Source organism: Anomaloglossus baeobatrachus, unplaced genomic scaffold, assembly GCF_048569485.1.
Source record: "Anomaloglossus baeobatrachus isolate aAnoBae1 unplaced genomic scaffold, aAnoBae1.hap1 Scaffold_217, whole genome shotgun sequence".
In the NCBI taxonomy this organism is placed as follows: Eukaryota; Metazoa; Chordata; class Amphibia; order Anura; family Aromobatidae; genus Anomaloglossus; species Anomaloglossus baeobatrachus.
Genome location: NW_027441987.1, coordinates 182764 through 202128, shown reverse-complemented (window position 1 = coordinate 202128; position 19365 = coordinate 182764). Strand labels below are relative to the sequence as shown.

Below are 19365 nucleotides of genomic sequence, written 5' to 3'. Positions count from 1 at the left end.
GCTGACCTTCAGCCTGTCATCTGATGCTGATGTAGCAAATCACAGCTGGATCCAGGGTGGATAAAAATCAATGTTTTTTTTTAAAAAATAAAAAAAAATAAAAAAAATCGGATTTTTTTGATTTAAATCGGATTTTTTTCAATAAACTGCTTCTTGAGGAAAATATTATACCATCCAAAGGTTCTTCCATCATGTGAGAAAGCTGAGTTGTTTAACTCAGTAGAATAAAGGCTGTATATGTGTAACATTCACAATGCCATGCTCTTCCAGAGGTTTCTGTAGGATTAGTGGGCAGTTTCTCTCCTATATTATCACAGATGCTCGCTTTACTTACGCAGTTCTCAAAACTGAATTTGACTCCGCAGAGGTCCCAGCCTCTTCTTCACGGCAAAAATATTACAACATGAACAGAGTTGAGAAAAAGACCTTAATCCTATTGTTCTACAAACCTATGAATACAGAATCAACCCCTTCAGTGCCAAGTCCAAGAAGTTAGACAATATGTTTCTGATTGTTTGGAGTGGAATTAGATCTGCACAACACAAGAAGAATGTGAATCTAAGTGTGAGGAGGAGGAAGGGCAAGCAGACAAGAAAATGAAAGTGAAACTTTGAGCACAATACTGCAGCATAGCCACAGACAGACAAGTCTGGATCTGTTTGTGTGTACGATCTGAGGTTTATTACATTCTTTCCTTAAATTGGCAGCAGGCCGTAAAAGAGACCCAGTTTGGGAATATTTTAATGAAGCTCCTTCGCCTATCGGTAAGGCAGGCATGCGTGCAAAATGCAAACGATGCAACAAAGAGATGCAAGGCCTGGTGTCGCGAATGAGGCAACATCATGAGAAGTGCGGTGATGAAGATGACCAAAGAAACACTTCTGAACAGGCAGGATCGTCAGGTTGGTAAACATTTTTATTGAATCCTATTTCTAAAGACTGAACTGTCATGTGTGAGAAAAAATATATTTCTTATTATTACTGCATGTTACTGTCATTTGGTACAGTTATGAAGAAAAACAAATATTCCTTTTGGGGCAGGGGCAGTGATGTGTTGTGTACAATAAGCAGAAATTGTATAATAAACAATAAAATAACAGCATTGACATTTTTTGTTTAGGGGAATTCATGGATTCTGGAAACTATCCACCTCCAAGATCACCATCATCCTGTTCTACAGTTTCAGAGTTATCCATCCAGGATAGTGCTTCATTAGCAGCAGCATCATCATCAGACACCCACAGCCACATATCACCATCACCCAAAAGGAAGAAAAAACCTTTACCTCCTGGAACCACCATAGATAGGTTTGTGATAAGAACTAGCAGATTAGAAAAAGAGTTGATTGATGAAAAAATTGCCCAGTTTATTTATGCAACGAATTCTTCTTTCCGTCTGACTGATAACCCACATTTCATTAATATGGTTCAGTCACTGAGACCAGGATACAGTCCACCCAGCAGAGCTGATGTTGCAGGGAAACTGCTGGATCAAGTGTATGACAGAGAAATGGAGCAATGTGCAACAGCTCTGGAGGGTAAAATTGTTAACCTAAGTATTGATGGGTGGAGTAATGTCCACAATGATCCTATTGTATGTGCTTGTATAACAACAGAAGAAGGTAAAGTCTTCCTTGCACAAACAACTGATACGTCAGGAAATGCACACACATCAGAATACTTACAAGAAGTGGCAGTAAAAGCTATAACGACATGTGAACAAAAATTCAAATGTCTAGTACGCAGTTTGGTCACTGACAATGCTGCAAACGTATCCAAGATGAGAAGAGATTTAGAAGAGCAGGGAGGGAATACAAAGCTGCTAATAACATATGGTTGCAGTGCTCATTTGCTGCACCTCTTAGCCAAAGACTTAAGTGTTCCAGAAATAAAGGCTAATGTTGTTGAAATTGCTAAATACTTCCGTAATAATCATTTTGCTGCAGCAGCTCTGAAAAGGATGGGTGGAACCAAGCTAACGCTCCCACAAGATGTTAGATGGAACTCTGTGGTGGACTGTTTTGAGCAGTATATCAAAAACTGGCCTATTCTGATGACACTTTGTGAAGAAAATCGAGATCAAATAGATGGCACTGTCACGGCCAAAATCCTCAACATTGGGCTTAAGAGAAATGTTGAACATATGCTGAGCTTCCTGAAACCCATCTCTCAAGCTTTAAACAAAATACAGAAAAATAGCTGTTTTATTGTGGATGCTGTTGAAATTTGGAAGGAACTGAGTGAACACTTAAAAACAGAACTACACATGGACAGAATTAAATTACAAGCAGTAAACAAACAAATGGGACAAGCACTGACTCCAGCTCATTTTTTGGCAAATATTGTCAATATCCAATATTAGGGTCAAAACCTAAGTGCTGAGGAAGAGGAGTTAGCTATGACATGGGTATCCAGCAATCATCCATCTTTAATGCCAACTATAATAAACTTCAGAGCTAAGGGGGAACCATTCAAGAAATATATGTTTGCTGAAGATATTTTAAGGAAGGTCACACCAGTAAACTGGTGGAAGTCACTTAAGCGCTTGGATTTAGAGAATGTTCAAGTAATGATTTCACTTTTAACAGCAGTAGCTTCTTCTGCAGGCGTTGAAAGAATATTCTCTTCCTTTGGACTCATTCATTCTAAATTGAGAAATCGGTTGGGACCCAATAAAGCAGGAAAGCTTGTTTTTCTTTTCCAGATTATGAATAGGAACAAAGAAGAAGATGATGATGAAGATGACGACAAGTGAGTTACAGAGGACAGCAGGGACAGTAGTATTTAAGTTTTTCATGTGTCAGCTGGGCTGACAGTCTAAGTTTCTTAAAATATATATATATTTTGTTTAGCCAAATTAGTTAACAAACATGGATGTTTGTTTAAGCAAATAAACTTATGCTGTAATGTTGTTATTGTTTCAGTTGAATAAATCTATTTAAATTGTTATTAAGGTCAGGATTATTTTTCTCCTTCCTAAGTACAACAGAACAGTGGTGTCGAAATATGAATGATTAACCCATTAAACTGGGGAGAAAAAAGTAATATAAAAAGTGATTCTAAAATCTTCATCTACTTGCATGTTAAAGTAACAAGAACTAGTTTAGGTAAATCACTGATTTAAATCAAGCCTTACTGACTAGTGATTTAAATTGTGATTTAAATCAGTTAGATTTAAATCAAATCCACCCTGCTGTGAGTACAGACAGTTATTGTAAGAGGCACATGTGAATGGCGCCTCAGAGCGTATGATCAACTACAGCTCCATATACATGGCGCTATTCAGAATATACAAAATAATAAACCAATAATGACCCTGAGAAGTGCGAAGTACAATGTCTCCTCTCTGATAACAGGACAAGAGAAATGGTACTGTGCAGTGTATATACAGAGTGTCCACCCATATCCTGTCCACTGCCATTAACCTGAGAACGGCGGCAGCTATAGGCATAGAAGTGGTGTCTAGGTATAGTAAAGTAGCCATGCGCTACGCAATGTAACCACCTATAGCGCCACCTGGTGGAAAACAACGGAGTTACCATTTTTATCTCGAAAATGGAACAAGATAGAGAAAAAAAGTGAATTACAAAAATGTACATTTTCAATTCAATACGAATCGACACCTTATATACAGAAATGCTATGTTTATGTTAATGTTTATGATTAAGGGCGTTAAGCCAGAAACGCATTAACCACGACTATGCCATGTCTGTATTGCACTGAATAAATCACCTGGTCACTCAGCTGGATCACTTTCCTTCATTTCACAGAAATGCTATGATTAGAAGGTGTAAAACTCACAAGGCTGCGGACGTGAAGAGATACCTCATGGAGACCTTCCTACAAGTCATTGGGTATGGTGGCTGTGTGGAGTGGCCTCCACGCTCACCTGACCTGACCCCATTGGACTTCTTTCTGTGAGGTCACATAAAACAGCAGGTGTATGCGACCCGTCCACCAACAATGCAGGACCTACGACGATGTATCACAGATGCTTGTGCAAACGTGTCACCTACCATACATATTGCACAACGTGCAGCAAGATACAGTATGCTGTCCAGAGTCCAGATGTGCATTGCAGCTGACGGGGGCCACTTTGAGCCTCAAAGTTAAATGAGCGCCATATGCGTGACCAGCGTTCAAGGTTTGGGGGGGGGGGGGGTCATGGGTTTCATATCATAGCATTTCTGTATGTAAGGTGTCGATTCGTATTGAATTGATGATGCCTGCAACTTTGTAATTCACTTTTTTTCTCTATCTCGTTCCGTTTTCGAAATAAAAATGCTAACTCCGTTGTTTTCCACCAGGTGGCGCTATAAGTGGTTTCATTGCGTAGCGCATGGCTACTTTACTATACCTAGACACCACTTATATGCCTATAGCTGCCGCCGTTCTCAACTTAATGGCGGTGGACGGGATATGGGTGGACACTCTGTATATACATACGCACACACAGCCAGGCCTCATATATATATATATATATATATATATATATATATATATTCTATATTATATATATATATAAATATACACACACAGCCAGGCCTCATATACAAACATGCGCACACACACAGCCAGTCCTTATGCGCGCACACACACACAGCCACGCCTCATATGTGTGCACAAGCGCGCGCGCACACAGCCACGTCTCATATGTGCGCACAAGTGCGCGCGCACACAGCCACGCCTCATATGTGCGCACAAGCACGCGTGCACACAGCCACGCCTCATATGTGCGCACAAGCGCGCGCGCACACAGCCACGCCTCATATGTGCGCACACACAGCCACGCCTTATATGTGCGCACAAGCGCGCGCACACAGCCACGCCTCAAATGTGCGCACACAGCCACGCCTTATATCTGCGCACAAGTGCGCGCGCACACAGCCACGCCTCATATGTGTGCACAAGCGCGCGCACACAGCCACGCCTCATATGTGTGCACAAGCGCACACACACAGAGCCACGCCTCATATGTGTGCACAAGCGCGCACACACACAGCCACGCCTCATGTGTGCACGCACGCACACACACACACACAGCCAGGCCTTATATGCGTGTGCGCACGCACACAAACACAGGGCTCATATGCGCGCGCGCGCGCGCACACACACACAGGCCATTCTTTATATATGTACTGTACATACATACACAGGCCTCATATATTCGCGCGTGCGTACACACACAGCCAGGTCACATACACAAGTAATACAACAAGGCACAAATACACAGACCCAGGTATGAATACTTACCCTCAAACACGTGTCTGCACAAGCAATGGCGCCGGCCGCAGAGGAGAACAGGAAGTCAGGAGGGGGCTCTTCGCAGTGAAGTTCCGGCAGATCAGCCCTGCATGAACCTGACCTCGCCCCCAGGGCTGCTCCGGGTGTGGCTGAGTGCGGCTTCCGTAGAGCAGTGAGTGCTGCTGCTGCCGCCTCCTGTGTCTGCAGACAGAAGCATCAGGGCCGGAGCAGCCGCTCACACCAATGACACAGATGGCCGATACTACCGCACATACATCGGCCGCAGGGCAGCTCCTCTGTAGCGATGGCCGCTTCCCCCTGCAGCAATGGCCGCTTCCCCCTGCAGCAGTGGCCGCTTCCCCCTGCAGCAGTGGCCGCTTCCCCCTGCAGCAGTGGCCGCTTCCCCCTGCAGCAATGGCCGCTTCCCCCTGCAGCAATGGCCGCTTCCCCCTGCAGCAATGGCCGCTTCCCCCTGCATGTGAGATAGTGGCACGTGGCTGGAGCACAGGTTCATGTCATGTCCTGTCAGGGGAAGGGCTCTGCTCCCATAGCTTTGGGTTAGTTTGGCCATGGTCTATGTGAGCAGCATTGCTGTGCTCGGGCTGTGCCTCAGTTATTCGCCCATATTGTCTCCACACGTGTTTTATTCCTGAGACGCCTGATCTGTGTCACACATTGCTGGTGCTGTATCTGCCCTCACTGGTCTCCTGCAGTGTGCTGCCATCTAGTGTCCTGTCCTTTCCATTACACCCTATATTTTATGTTTTTCACAATGAAGATTATATGTTTTATCTCTTATTTTGTTCTGACTTCTGTGAATTGGTCTTAGTTTTGCTAAACCTGAAGCAATTCCACCCATAGTTATTTCTGAGCAGTGGGTGGTGGGATTATATTGTGATACCTGGACATCTTTTTACTTTAAACCCCTTTGCACAGTTTAATTGGCTGAAATTTGTTGGGTTTTTTTGCTTGTTTTTTAAGGAAAATGGCGCCCGGAGGTAGCGTGTGCAGAGGAGATCCTGGCGTGTCATTGAGCCGATATCACAATCTGCTCATGCGCCGACTCCGGGAGCCATTTCTTTGAAGCCCGCACCACCGAAAGTGTCTGGATGTTTCCTGCCTCACTCACAGTACCCGCAGCAAGCATCTGTTACCCCCTCCGCACCGCCCACAGCATCGCCCTGCTCCACCATCGCCGCCTCTGCCTCCTGTGACCCCCTCCACCACCGCCCCTGCCTCCGGTGACCCCGCTCCACCACCGCCCCTGCCTCCTGTGACCCCGCTCCACCACCGCCCCTGCCTCCTGTGACCCCGCTCCACTACCGCTGATACCCCTCCACGGTAAGACCACCGAATTGTAAGACGGACACCCTTTTTTGTATCTAAACTTGTGATGCATCTTATAATCCGGTGCATTTTATAAACTGCAAAATACGGTGTGTATATATATATCACATATATATCCCATACAGTATATTAGTTATTAAAAGTGAACTTTTAACAGATGTGAAGGGGTTAAAATGCTGAAATAAATAAAGTAGTGAAATGAATCAATTTCCAAAAGTGCCGCCCACTGAAATCCAAATGTCAGAGGCTTTTGCCTACCTGGTTACCCATGGATACGTCCTGTAGTTCCTTCACGACAGGTCGCACATGCTCAGTAGACACCTGCTGTTCTTCTATAGTGGTCATCCTCTTCTCACTTTGCAGTGATAGTGCTCACGATTGCCTGCACAGACTCAACACGGACACTGTGCGCCCGCTCCTGTCACACACACAACAGTATCCTCTCATAAAGTGCCGTAAAGCCGAACGAGCACAGACATACCGGCAACTAAACCACTAATGTTTTTTCCTCATAAAAAGCATGACTATTTATGTTGATATTTGTTATAATGGCCGCCTCCTGCTTATACATACAATATAAACACAACTGGGCCTTCATCGACATTGTCTGAAAGAGAAACTGTCTCTGTTGCCCATAGCGACCAATCAGAGCTCAGCTTTAATGTTTTAAACCGCTCTGGTAAAATGAAACCTGCGCTGTGATTGGTTGCTATGGGTAGCAAAGCGATAGGAGAGGATACATAGGGGAGAATATCTAAAACACAGAATTGTAGGATGGTCGGACTATACACAGAACCTTCTATCATATAGCAATGGAGGAGCAGCTAATATAGCTTTACACGGATGAGAGCAGTGAGTCTGGAGAAGAAGCCGGGGCTTGTGGGAAATGTAGTTAAGTAAGGTAAGGTATTTGCTCCCCTCTGCTGTCTTCCAGCCTCCCCCCCCCAACCTCCGCTCCCTCCCACCTGCCCTGTAATCACTGTGCTGCTCCTGCCGCCGGTGATTGGGTCCCCCAGTACTCGCTTCCCCCCCGTCCCCCAGTGCTCACGCCCCCCCGTCACCCAGTGCTCAACCCCCCCACCCCCCCTGCTACCACCGGCGCCATGTCCGCTCCCAGCTGCTAAGTGGGAACACTATAAAAAAAACACGTGTGATCGGCTTCAGGACCTGCCGGTAATCAGCTGGTGCAGTCACGCTACGGCATCAGTTGACAGTCTCAGTCCAGCAGTGAGACCGGCTTTTTACTGCCCAGCTGGTTTAAGCAATCAGGTGATGTTCTGAGGTGACTGCAGCAGCTGATTACCGGCGGCTCCTGGAGCGATCAGTCGTGTCCTGGATTTTGCAGACAGGTGAGTAGTTTTTGTTTTTTTTTGCACTGATGCATCAGCTGATTGTATAACCGGCTTTTATATGGAGGAGATGGAGCCAGAAAAATGTAAGGAATGACGCAGTGAGGATCTGTGATATGGCCGGGCTACTATAGAGGAGAAAGAAACCTTTTAATTTGCAAATCTTGAAGAGTTTACACTCACACACACATAATAAAAGACAACATCTCCAATATTCAAGGAAATATCTGTTTATTACATACTAGATAGTGGCCCGATTCTAACGCATCGGGTATTGTAGAATTTATTGTGTAGTTAATGTATGATTTTTGTTATATATATCGATGTTGTTGAGTGTAGTTGCCAAGTGTTTGTGTAGGGCGCTGTAAATGTTCTGGGTGTTGTCTGGGTGGGGGGGTGAGAGCGGTGTTGTTTGTGTGTTGCATTGTGTGTGTTGCATTATTTTTGTAGCGCTGTGTCTGCAGCGTTGTGCGTGTGTGGTGCTGTGTGTGTTGCGCAGTTTGTGTGGGTGTGTGTTTTGGGGGGAGGTATGTTTTGTGCAGTGTGTGTGTGTTGCGCGGTGTGTGCGTATATTTGTGTGCGCCGCGGTGTTTGTGTGTTGGGTGTTCTATGTGTGCGGCGTTGTCTGTGTGTGTGTGTGTGTGTGTGTGTGTGTCTGTGTAGGGTGGTGATTGTGGTTCCCAGTGTGTGTGTGGGGTGTTGTGCGGTGCGTGTGTGGCGGTGTGTGTGTTATTTTTGAGGGGAGGTGTGCACCCAATTGTGCTCCATCCCCCATGCTGCGCACCCCCCATCATGCTCCATCCCCAATGCTGCACACCCCCCATGGTCCTCCATCCCCCATACTGCGCACCCACATCGTGCTCCATCCCCCATGCTGCGCACCCCCATCGTGCTCCATCCCCCATGCTGCGCACCCCTATCATGTTTCATCCCCCCATGCTACGCACCCCCATCATGCTTTCATCCCCCATGCTGCGCACCGCTCATCGGGCTGCATCCCCCCATGCTGCGCAGCCCCCATCATGCTCCATCCCCCATGCTGCGCATGAGTATAATAGGAGGAGTAGTCCTGGGGGGAGAGGAGTATAATAGGAGGAGTAGATCTAGGGAGAGGTGTCTAATAGGTGGAGTAGTCTTCGGGGGAGGTGTATAGGTGCCAAATGTGTGCTGGGGGCGGGGCTGAGCGGGCAGTGTGTGCGGGGCGCATGGCCAAGTCAAGCGGGCAGTGTGTGCGGAGGAGTAGTCCTGGGGGGAGAGGAGTATAATAGGAGGAATAGTCCTGGAGGGAGAGGAGTATAATAGGAGGAGTAGTCCTGGGGGGAGAGGAGTATAATAGGTGGAGTAGTCCTGGGGGGAGAGGAGTATAATAGGAGGAGTAGTCCTGGGGGGAGAGGAGTATAATAGGAGAAGTAGTCCTGCAGTGAGAGGAGTATAATAGGAGGAGTAGTCCTGGGGTGAGAGGAGTATAATAGGAGGAGTAGTCCTGGGGGGGAGGTGTCTAATAGGTGGAGTAGTCCTGGGGGGAGAGGAGTATAATAGGAGGAGTAGTCCTGGGGGGAGAGGAGTATAATAGGAGGAGTAGTCCTGGGGGGAGAGGAGTATAATAGGAGGAGTAGTCCTGGGGGGAGAGGAGTATAATAGGAGGAGTAGTCCTGGGGGGGAGAGGAGTATAATAGGTGGAGTAGTCCTGGGGGGAGGAGTATAGGTGCCAAATGTGTGCGAGGGGCGGGGCCAGCCGGCAATGTGTGTGGGGTGCGGGGGCGAAGCCGAGCGGGCAATGTGTGCAGGAGGCGTGGCCGAGCGCGCAATGTGTGTTGGGGAGAGGTGGCCGAGACGAGCGGGCAATGTGTGCGGGGGGCGTGGCCGAGCCGAGCAGGCAGTGTGTGCAAGGGGTGTGGCTGAGCGGCCAGTGTGTGCGGGGGGCGTGGCCGGGCTGAGCGGGCAGTGTGTGTGGGTTGCGGGGCCGAGCGGGCAATGTGTGCGGGAGGCGTGGCCGGACCAAGCGGGCAGTGTGTGTGGGTTGCGGGGCCGAGCGGGCAATGTGTGCGGGAGGCGTGGCCGAGCTAAGCGGGCAATGTGTGCGGGGGCGTGGCAGTGCCGAGCGGGCAGTGTACGCAAGGGGGGGTGGTCGAGCAGGCAGTGTGTGCGGGGGCGTGGCCGGGCCGAGCGGGCAGTGTGTGCAGGGGTGTGGCCTGGCCGAGCGGGCAATGTGTGCGGGGGGCGTGGCCGAGCCGATCGGCTACTGAACAAAGCAGATATTACAGAGAGCGGTATAACTATCCGGGGTGCAGGAGTCACAGTCACCCCAGGATCCTGGGCCCAGAATCTAATCCGGACACTGGGAAAACTGTGTCAGCCGAGAAATAGGTACAGTAATCACCCAGCTTTCCCAAAGCCAGATATGTTACTAACAAGTGTACGAAAGAGGAATAGTTCATACCCTTTAGAAATATTACTATTAACCCCTTCAACCCCCTCCCCTTGGCGATTTTCCTTTTTTTGTTTTTTCCTCCAAGAGCCATAACCTTTCTATTTTTATGTCAATATACCCATATGAGGGCTTGTGTTTTTTTTTGCAGGACGAGTTGTACTTTTGAATGACACCATTCATTTAACCATATATTGTGCTGGAAAAAAAGAGAAAATATTAAAAGTGCAAATCCACAGTTATTGGGGGGTGGGGGGGTTATTTAACATGTTCACTATATGGTAAACATGATCTGGCATTATAATTCCCAAGGTTGGTAGGAGTTTGTAGATACCAAACATGGATAGTTTCACTTTTATCTAAGTGGTGAAAGAAATTCTGAATTTTGCCCAAAAAAATAATTGTGCTTTTGTAGCCTTTTTCCGAGGCCTGTGGCGTTTTCATTTTTCAGGATAAGGGGCTCAGGGACGGCTTCTTTTTTTGCATCTTGAGCTGACATTTTTACACAGATGAGATATTTTGATCGCCTGTTTTTGCATCTTAATGGATGTTGCTGCGACCAAAAAAACAATTTTGGAGTTAGGAATTATTTTCTCGCCGCGCTGTGTGAGATCAGATCAATTGATTTCATATTTTGCTACATCGGGCATTTCTGAATGGGATGCCCATGCTGCCTGATAGTATAGGGAGCATAGGGTTCCCATTTCCTGGCAGTAGCCACGTGCAGACAGGCAGAGGAGGAGAAAGCTGTGGAGCCTAGAGAAAGGCTTGTGACTTAGCTAGCTAGCAAGTGAGGGTGAGTAACATTCATTATGAGAGTAGGATTCCACTTGTGAGAGACTCGCGCATATCTCGCATCGGATCACCTGGCACGGCCTGCCTCTTTCCTGACAGGAGCGAGTCAGCTGCACAGACATACAACAGCCGGGAGAGAGGCGGGCTGGGTGATGTGATGCGAGATATGCGTGAGTTTCTCGCAAGTGGAATCCTAACCTAAACGTTACTAAAGAGGGATACAGAGGCCCATGAAAAGAGCTCCAGCCGGATATTGCCTTTTTATGGTACATTTCATGTTAAGGGGGCTTTACACGCTACAATATTGTTAGTAATTGCTAGCGATATCGAGCATGAAAGCACCCGCCCCCGTCGTGCATGTGATATTGTGTGACCGCTGCCGTAGCGAACATTATCGCTACGGCAGCGTCACATGCACTTACCTGGTCGGCAGCGTCGCTGTGACTGCCGAACAATCCCTCCCTCAAGGGGGAGGTGTGTTCGGCGTCACTAAGCGGCCGGCCAATCAAAGCGGAGGGGCGGAGATGAGCGGGACGTAAACATCCCGCCCACCTTCTTCCTTCCGCATTGCCGGTGGAGGCAGGTAAGGAGATGTTCCTCGCTCCTGCGGTGTCACACACAGCGATGTGTGCTGCTGCAGGAGCGACGAACAACATCGCTAATAAACCATTAACGATTTTTGGTTTTAGGACGACCTCTCCATGGTGAATGATTTTCAACACTTTTGAGGTCGGTTAGGGGCGCTGGTAAGTGTCACACACTGCGATATCGTTAATGACGCCAGATGTGCATCACAAACAACGTGACCCCGAAGATAAAAAATTAACGATATTGTAGCGTGTAAAGCCCCCGTTAGTTCCTGGTTCCTAGACAAGATTTCCCCTTGACACATTTTCGTGACTTTTTTTTTTTTGTCACAAATACTAGTTAAAGCAATAAATTGAGCATTTTTATTTTCTGCTAAATTCATGAAGTGTGTGCACAATTTTGAAGACTTTGGGGCAAAATAAATCCGTAAATACAAGACAAAAAAAGAAAATTGACTTCATGACATCACAAATGATGAATCCAGCCCATAGTTTTCTTAGATGTTTGTTTGCACATTGTACCGTACTTTCCGAATTATAAGACGCACTTTTTTCCCCCCAAAACCGGGGGGAAAATGGAGGTGCGTTTTATAATCCGGGTATGGTATAGGCGAAGTTCACACTTCTGTTGCTTTGCATCAGTCACAATCCGTCGCCTTGAGGAATTACGGTATCCTGCAAAATATTTTGCAGGAATCTGTTTTTTCCCCATAGAATTCTATTAGCGACGGATTGTGACTGATGGCTCTGCATTGCATCCGCCACGTGACGGATCAGTCGTTTACTGACTGACCATCCGGCGGGAGCAACGTTTTTTGTGTGCGGCTGATTGGTTTTCTTTTACTGGGAGTATGCGCACAGTAAAAAACCATGATGACTGTAAATTCAGTTCCAGCGACCGGAACGATCAGCTGATCGCCCGGCTATTGTGAACGATCAGCTGATCGCCCGGTGGCCGGCTATTGTGAACGATCAGCTGATGGCCCGGTGGTTGGCTATTGTGAACGATCAGCTGATCGCCCGGTGGTTGGCTATTGTGAATGATCAGCTGATCGCCCGGTGGCTGGTTATTGTGAACGATCAGCTGATCGCCCAGCGGCCGTAAAAAAACAGTAAAAAAGAAAAATACAACAGATCGTTTTTTTGCAGTATCAGTTGTGCCACTATCTGCAACGCAACGCATCCGTTGCATCAGTTACACTACTGATTGTGACTGATGCAAAACAACGGAAAAGTGAACTTAGCCTTAACGGCACTGGTGTCACAGAGTCGGAGATACTGAGGGCTCAGAGAGGGGGTGTCACTGCAGTGGAGCTCAGGAGGGTCAGTGAAACTGCGGACTCATGGGGTGTTGCTGCTGCGGGCATCATTGATTTGCCAGCGGGCTGCTGGCTGTTTTGAATTGTCGGTTGACACGATGGAGTTCAAGAAAATGGACGCAGAGGCCAATCTGTGCAAGCGCTCCCTCTGCAGCCATTTGCTTGAATTCCATCGTGTGAACCGCCAAAGATTCCACAGAGTCTGCAGCCCACCAGCAGATCAATGGCGCCAGCTGCAGTGACACCCCTCGAGCCTGCTGTATTGACGACCCTCGTTCCACTGACCCTCCTGAGCCGGGACACCCCTTCCTCCGAACCCGCAGCATTACCGACCCTGCCTCCTGTGACCTCTCTGAGCTGCGACACCACTGCCGCTCTCCCCTGGGAAGCTAAAATAAGACGCACTTGAATTATAAGGCGGACCCTAATTTTAACAGTAAAAATGTTTTTTTCCTATTTTCCTCCTTCAAATTTGGGGTGCGTCTTATAATCCGGAGCGTCTTATAAAACGAAAAATACGGTACTTAGAGAAATCATATCCCACTGTAGTTACATTAGGTGAATATATTTCTTCCCTGAAGCCGCCCCTCCCAGATGACTCCAGCATTTAGTAATGAGAAATTTTTATAAAATTTCCCCCAGTTCACCGAGCTGCACACACAATAACACCAGCAGTAATGTGAAATAATATACCATTTATTATCAGCAATTTTATCTGTATTTATATAATCATTTGTCTTGTTATTTATTTTATTTATTACAGTAAAAATATTTTAATTTTTTCCATCTGGAAACCATTAACAAGAAGCTGTTGTCAGATCCTCATATTTTTATGAGAATTCTTATAACTGTATGATGGTGTACGGTAATTCTGGCCACCACTAGGGGGAGCTAAATGTTTAAAGATTTTTGCAGCATTTTTTGGACTTAAAGGGGTTTTCCAATTATAGAAAAATGGTTCCCAATCATTTCCCAACCTGTAACATACAGTTAGACAGTACTCGCCCTCCCGCTGTTCGGCACCAGTTCTCCACCGCAGCTTTGGTTTCTGTGTTTCGGCTGCAGCGGTGACACCATGACTGCAACGCACATCGCTGCAACTTGACGCTGGACCGGGGGAGGGGGAGTACTGTCTATGTTTGTGATTTTACATGCTGGGAAAGGTTTAGGGATCACTTTTATAGAAGTGGAAATCTTTAATGACAGCTGTATAAATCTTTATGCCGTGATCTCCCCTTCGTAATGGCTGAAAGTAGCGGCTGTTACAGTCATATAGCTATCAGGGTACAGGCAGGAGCCGGCGGCTGTGACTCCGGCCTCATAGTACTCGGCTATGCTACTAGTGATTTCAATATTCAGAAAACGCCACCTTCATGTGCTCAATGTGCTGACTACACAGGATGGAAATAACAGGATCTGTCACCAGCAACTCATGTCATTATAACAGCAAATGGATCCAATTGTCAGAGTCAAGATAACAATCATTTACTAAATAGAAGCAGAAGCAGTGATCGGCTGATCATCAGGAGATCTCGCCTAAGGGGAATATATCATCTATATCTTCTAATAATTAACACCGGAGCTGAGCCTGTTGTATACAGGGGAAATGTTGGCTCTTTTCCACAGTATCTGTCTTTAAAGGGAATCTGTCAGCAGGTTTTCGTTATGTAATCTGACAGCAGCATGATGTAAGGGCAGAAAGTCTAATTCCAGGGACGTGTCACTTGCTCAGTAGCTTGCTGTAATTTCAATCAGTGTTTTATCAGCAGGAGATTATCACTAGAGGACTAGGTCCCATGTGGCAGCTAGTCTGTGTAACCCCACCCCAGCACTGATTGGCAGATTGCTGACAATATACAGTGTACACAGGAAGCTGCCAATCAGTGGTGTGGGCGGGGTTATACACAGCTCAGCATTCCTAGTTCTGCTACATCTACAGGAACAAAAACAGGGATTCTATCAAAACTACACAAAGCAGTCAAGTAAGTGACATCCCTGGAATCAGGCTTTCTGCCCCTACATCAGGCTGCTCCCAGATTACATAACAAAAACCTGCTGACAGATTACATTTAGAAAACAATCAAACTGTGAACTTAATAAATGTTGCTGTCAGTCACTAAAAGTGGTATTTAAGAGCCCAGAGATCCGGCTCAGGCGTTAGTTCCGGGGCCCATTAGCCTCCCTGCAGTATGACCATGAGGTGTTGATGGGCTGCCATGACAGCCGGGGATTTCCTGTGATGTTAAGCCATAATTTTTACTTTACTCAACATTAATGGAGCATTGCTGTATATAGAACAAGCGATCGCAGGGTCAAGCACGTTATAAAAGCAACTTACCATGTTAGAAAAAGAAAAAAAAACACAAACATTCTAATCCCCCTCCTTTTCCTAAGTTAAAAATAAAGAAATGTAAAAAATTCAAAAATAGAAAAAAAAAAATTCTATATAAATCTGAAATTAATCAGCACAATCTGCATTTGGATTTTTTTCCCCATTTTCCTAACTTTATATGGTAAAATGAATGGTGTCAACAAAATTTGCAGCTAGTCTCACAACACACAAGCTCTTATATGTCTATGGTGACCGAAAGATAAGAAAGATATGAGAATTAGAAAATTGGGAGGAAAAAGTTTTAATGCTAAAATCTAAATTGTAGGTTTAAAGGATTAAATCTGAATAATCCTAAATTTGCATTATCTAAGGATTAGACGCTATTATTACATATGATCTGTTTTCTCTTTTTCTTATTGATTTTCACATTTGATTGTAATTTTTATATTTTATCTTCTGAACATGATGATGGGGGCGGCCATATTGTCTGAGCTGCTGCTATTTTCTGTTAATGTCACTCAAAGATTTGCTCCAGAGCAGACACATGGATGGAGGAGAGCGTCGTCTGGAGAGGACTTGTGGGCATGCTCTGTGTCCTGTGCAGAGATCCCTGTGCGGGGAGGAGAGAGCTGTGTCCATCAGTTATTGTCAATGGTGGATCCTGCATTATCCTCCTCCAGCTTTATACCAGAGGTGTTACCTTACACTTCATTTCCTTTATATTATTCCTGTGTTAATAATGAGACTGCTGAGAAGTGATCTCTGTGGAAAATCTATTGTTAAGGTCAGTGGTGTCAGGAAACACAGGAAGATTTCAGGAGGCTCCGGAGGGAAATGTATTTTATGTCATAGAAAACCAGAAAAATGTTTAGAAAGAAAGTTACTTTACAAATAAGGAATTTTCTGATGTTACTTTCCTGTTATGTTCTAATCCTCACCCAGTTATCTACACAGTGATCATCAATATATACCATAAATACACATAATACAGCATGAAGGGGCTCGGAGAAGGCGGCAGTGAAGGTGTGTAAGTGGCTGATGGGGTCACACAGCTCATAAAAGGACAACTGCCCGACCTCATAATCCAGACAGATCCTGAATCTATCACTGGAGATCTTGTCAGTTAACTGGATCACTTTCCAGTCATGTATCACTGAATACTGATTCTTATATCTCCTCAAACACCAGGACTTGTTATTATTTCCAATCAGTGACTGATATCCCCTCCTGTCTATACTGGGGTAACACATCCCCACCCTCCACTCCCCTGATCTACTGCCCTCCACATCCCAGTAATGTCGTCCTGAGGTAAATCCCCTCCTGCTCATCACCTGATCATATTCCTGGAATCTCTCTGCTGTTTCTGGACGTTTCTGCTTCTCTCGTGTCCAGGTTGCAGTTTTCAGGTCGTCTGATATAAGGAGATAATGAGTAGCTGTGTTTACATCCAGTAAGATGTCTGCAGGATCCTCCACATAGATCCCGCTCCTTATATCTGTTATTACGTCACATAATGTGTGTAATAAGTATGAGATCACAGCCACATCCAGGTCATCCCCATCATGGAGCTGTTTATCATGTCCCCCTGTGTCCTCATCACCTCTCTCCTCCTCAGGATCACACAAGTCCCCGGTGTCTGGTTCCTGTAAGACGGTCAGTGGATCAGTCATGTTACACAGCTCCTCAATGTGCCTCATCTTCCTGGACAGCTCGTCCTTCTTTATCTCCAGCTGATGGATCAGAGCAGACAGTGACAGTGACTCTTCCTTTTCCTGCCTGGAGATCTCACTCAGGACCTTCTTCTCCAGGTCGTCCACCCGTCTCCTGATGTCTGTACACAGGGCAGTGACTCTCTCGGCTTCTCCAGCTGCTTTTTCTTGAGCTTTTCTCCTCTGCTCCTCCAGACTCCGGACTCGTTCCTCAGTCTCCTCTCTCTTTGTGATCAGTTTCTGGAGAACATTTCTCAGTTTCTTCTTCTTCTTCTCTGAGGCCTCATCTAGAGACTCCATTTTATGTCCATTATGTTTCCCAATCACACTGCAGGACACACAGATACAAGCAGCGTCCTCAGTGCAGTAATATTCCAGGATCTTCTTATGGACAGAACATTTCCTTTTCTCCAGAGAAGTGCTGGGATCAGATAAGACATGTTCTGGTGATTTGCTGTGAGCCCTCAGGTGTTTCTCACACAGAGAAGCCTCACACAGCAGACAGGATCTAACAGCAGGTACAGGAAAGTCCACACAGTAAGTGCAGCAGATCCCGGTGATCTCCTCTTGTTCTTGCTGAGTAACCAGGAAACGTTCTGTGATATTATGAAGATTTATGTTCCTCATCAGCGCCGGCCGCTCCTGAAACTCTTCTCTGCAGTCAGGACAGGAATAAACTCCAGACTCGTCCTGTGTATCCAGCACACGATCAATACAGACCCGGCAGAAGTTGTGTCCACATCTCAGCATTACAGGGTCCTTAAAAATAGATAAACAGATGGAGCAGAGCAGCTCGTCATTCAGAATAGCAGACGCCATGGCTGACGGAAGAAGGAAGAAATGAAACTGAAAGTGGATGATCCGGAACAAGAAAACTGTAGTTACACCCATTCACTTAACCCCTTAGGCTAAGTTCACACTTCAGTTGTTTTGCATCAGGAATCCAGTATTTCCCCATAGACTTCTATTAGTGACGGATTACGACTGATGACCCTGCGTTGCATCCGCTGCGTTGCGGTCCGTCGTTTTTGACTGACCGCCGAGCGGTTAGCAACGCAGAATGTAACGTTTTTCGGGCCGTCAAAATAAACGCGCCCCGCAGGAATCCGTTGCCGTCCGTCAAGCTTGTATTGTATGTCTATGGTGCTGGATTCCGTCGTAATCCGTCTTACGATGGAATCCAGCGCAGGATTCCGTCATGCTCTACTGAGCATGCCCAGCATGTTTGGCACACCCCCTGGGCTGTCCCAAACACAAACGGATCATGACTGATCCGTCAAAAAACGGACGCATAACAGATGTAACGGACGCAACGGATCAGTTTTTTCACAGGATTCCTGTGAAAGGAATCCTGTAAAAACCACATCCGTTGCATCAGTTGACATCTTGAAAACGACTGATCCGTTGCTGACGGACCTGACGGATTTAAAACAACTGAAGTGTGAACTTAGCCTTAAAGCTGCAGCATTTCTTTTTCATCTCTGCATTCTAAAAGCCAAAGTTTTCTATTTTTCTATTGATACAGCCGTACTAGGGCTTTTTTTTTTCAAGGAAGTATTTTAAATTTTGGCGGCTGACAGAAGGAAAAAAATAACTCCTTCACCCCCGGGCCTGAAAACACCTTAATGACCGGGCCATTTTTTACAATTTTGGCCAGTGTCACTTTGACAGGTTCTAACTCTGGAACGGTTCAACGGATCCCGGTGATTCTGACAATGTTTTTTTCATGACATATTCTACTTCATGATAGCTGTAAACTTACGCTGATATTTTTTAGCATTTATTTGTAAAAATATCAGAAGTTTGCAATTTTCGAACTTTGACATTTTATGCCCATAAGGCTATGTGCGCACTTTGCATTTTTTCCTGCCTTTCAGCAGCGTTTTGAGCTGCAGCGTTTTAATGCAAAATTGCTTGCGTTTTGATTTCCAGGCAAAGTCTATGGAAAATAGAGCTTTTTTGTGTGCACGATGCTTTTACAAACGCAGCGTTTTAGTTGCTTAAAATTTGTCAAAAACTCTGCGTTTGCAGAAGCAACATGTCAATTGTTTTTGCCATTTTGGCAGCGTTTTAATAACATTGAAGTAAATGTGAAATGTCAAAACGCATATTTTTCAAGAAAGAATGCATTTCACTTTTTACAAGCGAACTGCATGTGTTTTTGACATAAACGCAGGTCTTTCGGTCTCTCTCTGTCGGTCGTTCTGTCGGTCGTCTCTCTCTATGTCTCTATCTGTCACGCTTCCCGGTCCCCTG

General features: G+C 45.9%; 2 protein-coding genes across 4 annotated transcripts in view; both read right to left on the bottom strand.

Annotated features, from left to right (window-relative positions):
* LOC142261420 (E3 ubiquitin/ISG15 ligase TRIM25-like) overlaps positions 1 to 19365 on the bottom strand; it is a 121866-nt gene that overhangs the window by 3186 nt on the left and 99315 nt on the right. The gene's annotated exons all lie outside the window — the stretch shown is intronic.
* LOC142261417 (E3 ubiquitin/ISG15 ligase TRIM25-like) lies at positions 13728 to 17940 on the bottom strand. Its single transcript, XM_075332106.1, has one exon. It carries the CDS (start codon positions 17926 to 17928, stop codon positions 16321 to 16323), a length of 1608 nt encoding a protein of 535 aa, XP_075188221.1. The 5' UTR covers positions 17929 to 17940; the 3' UTR covers positions 13728 to 16320.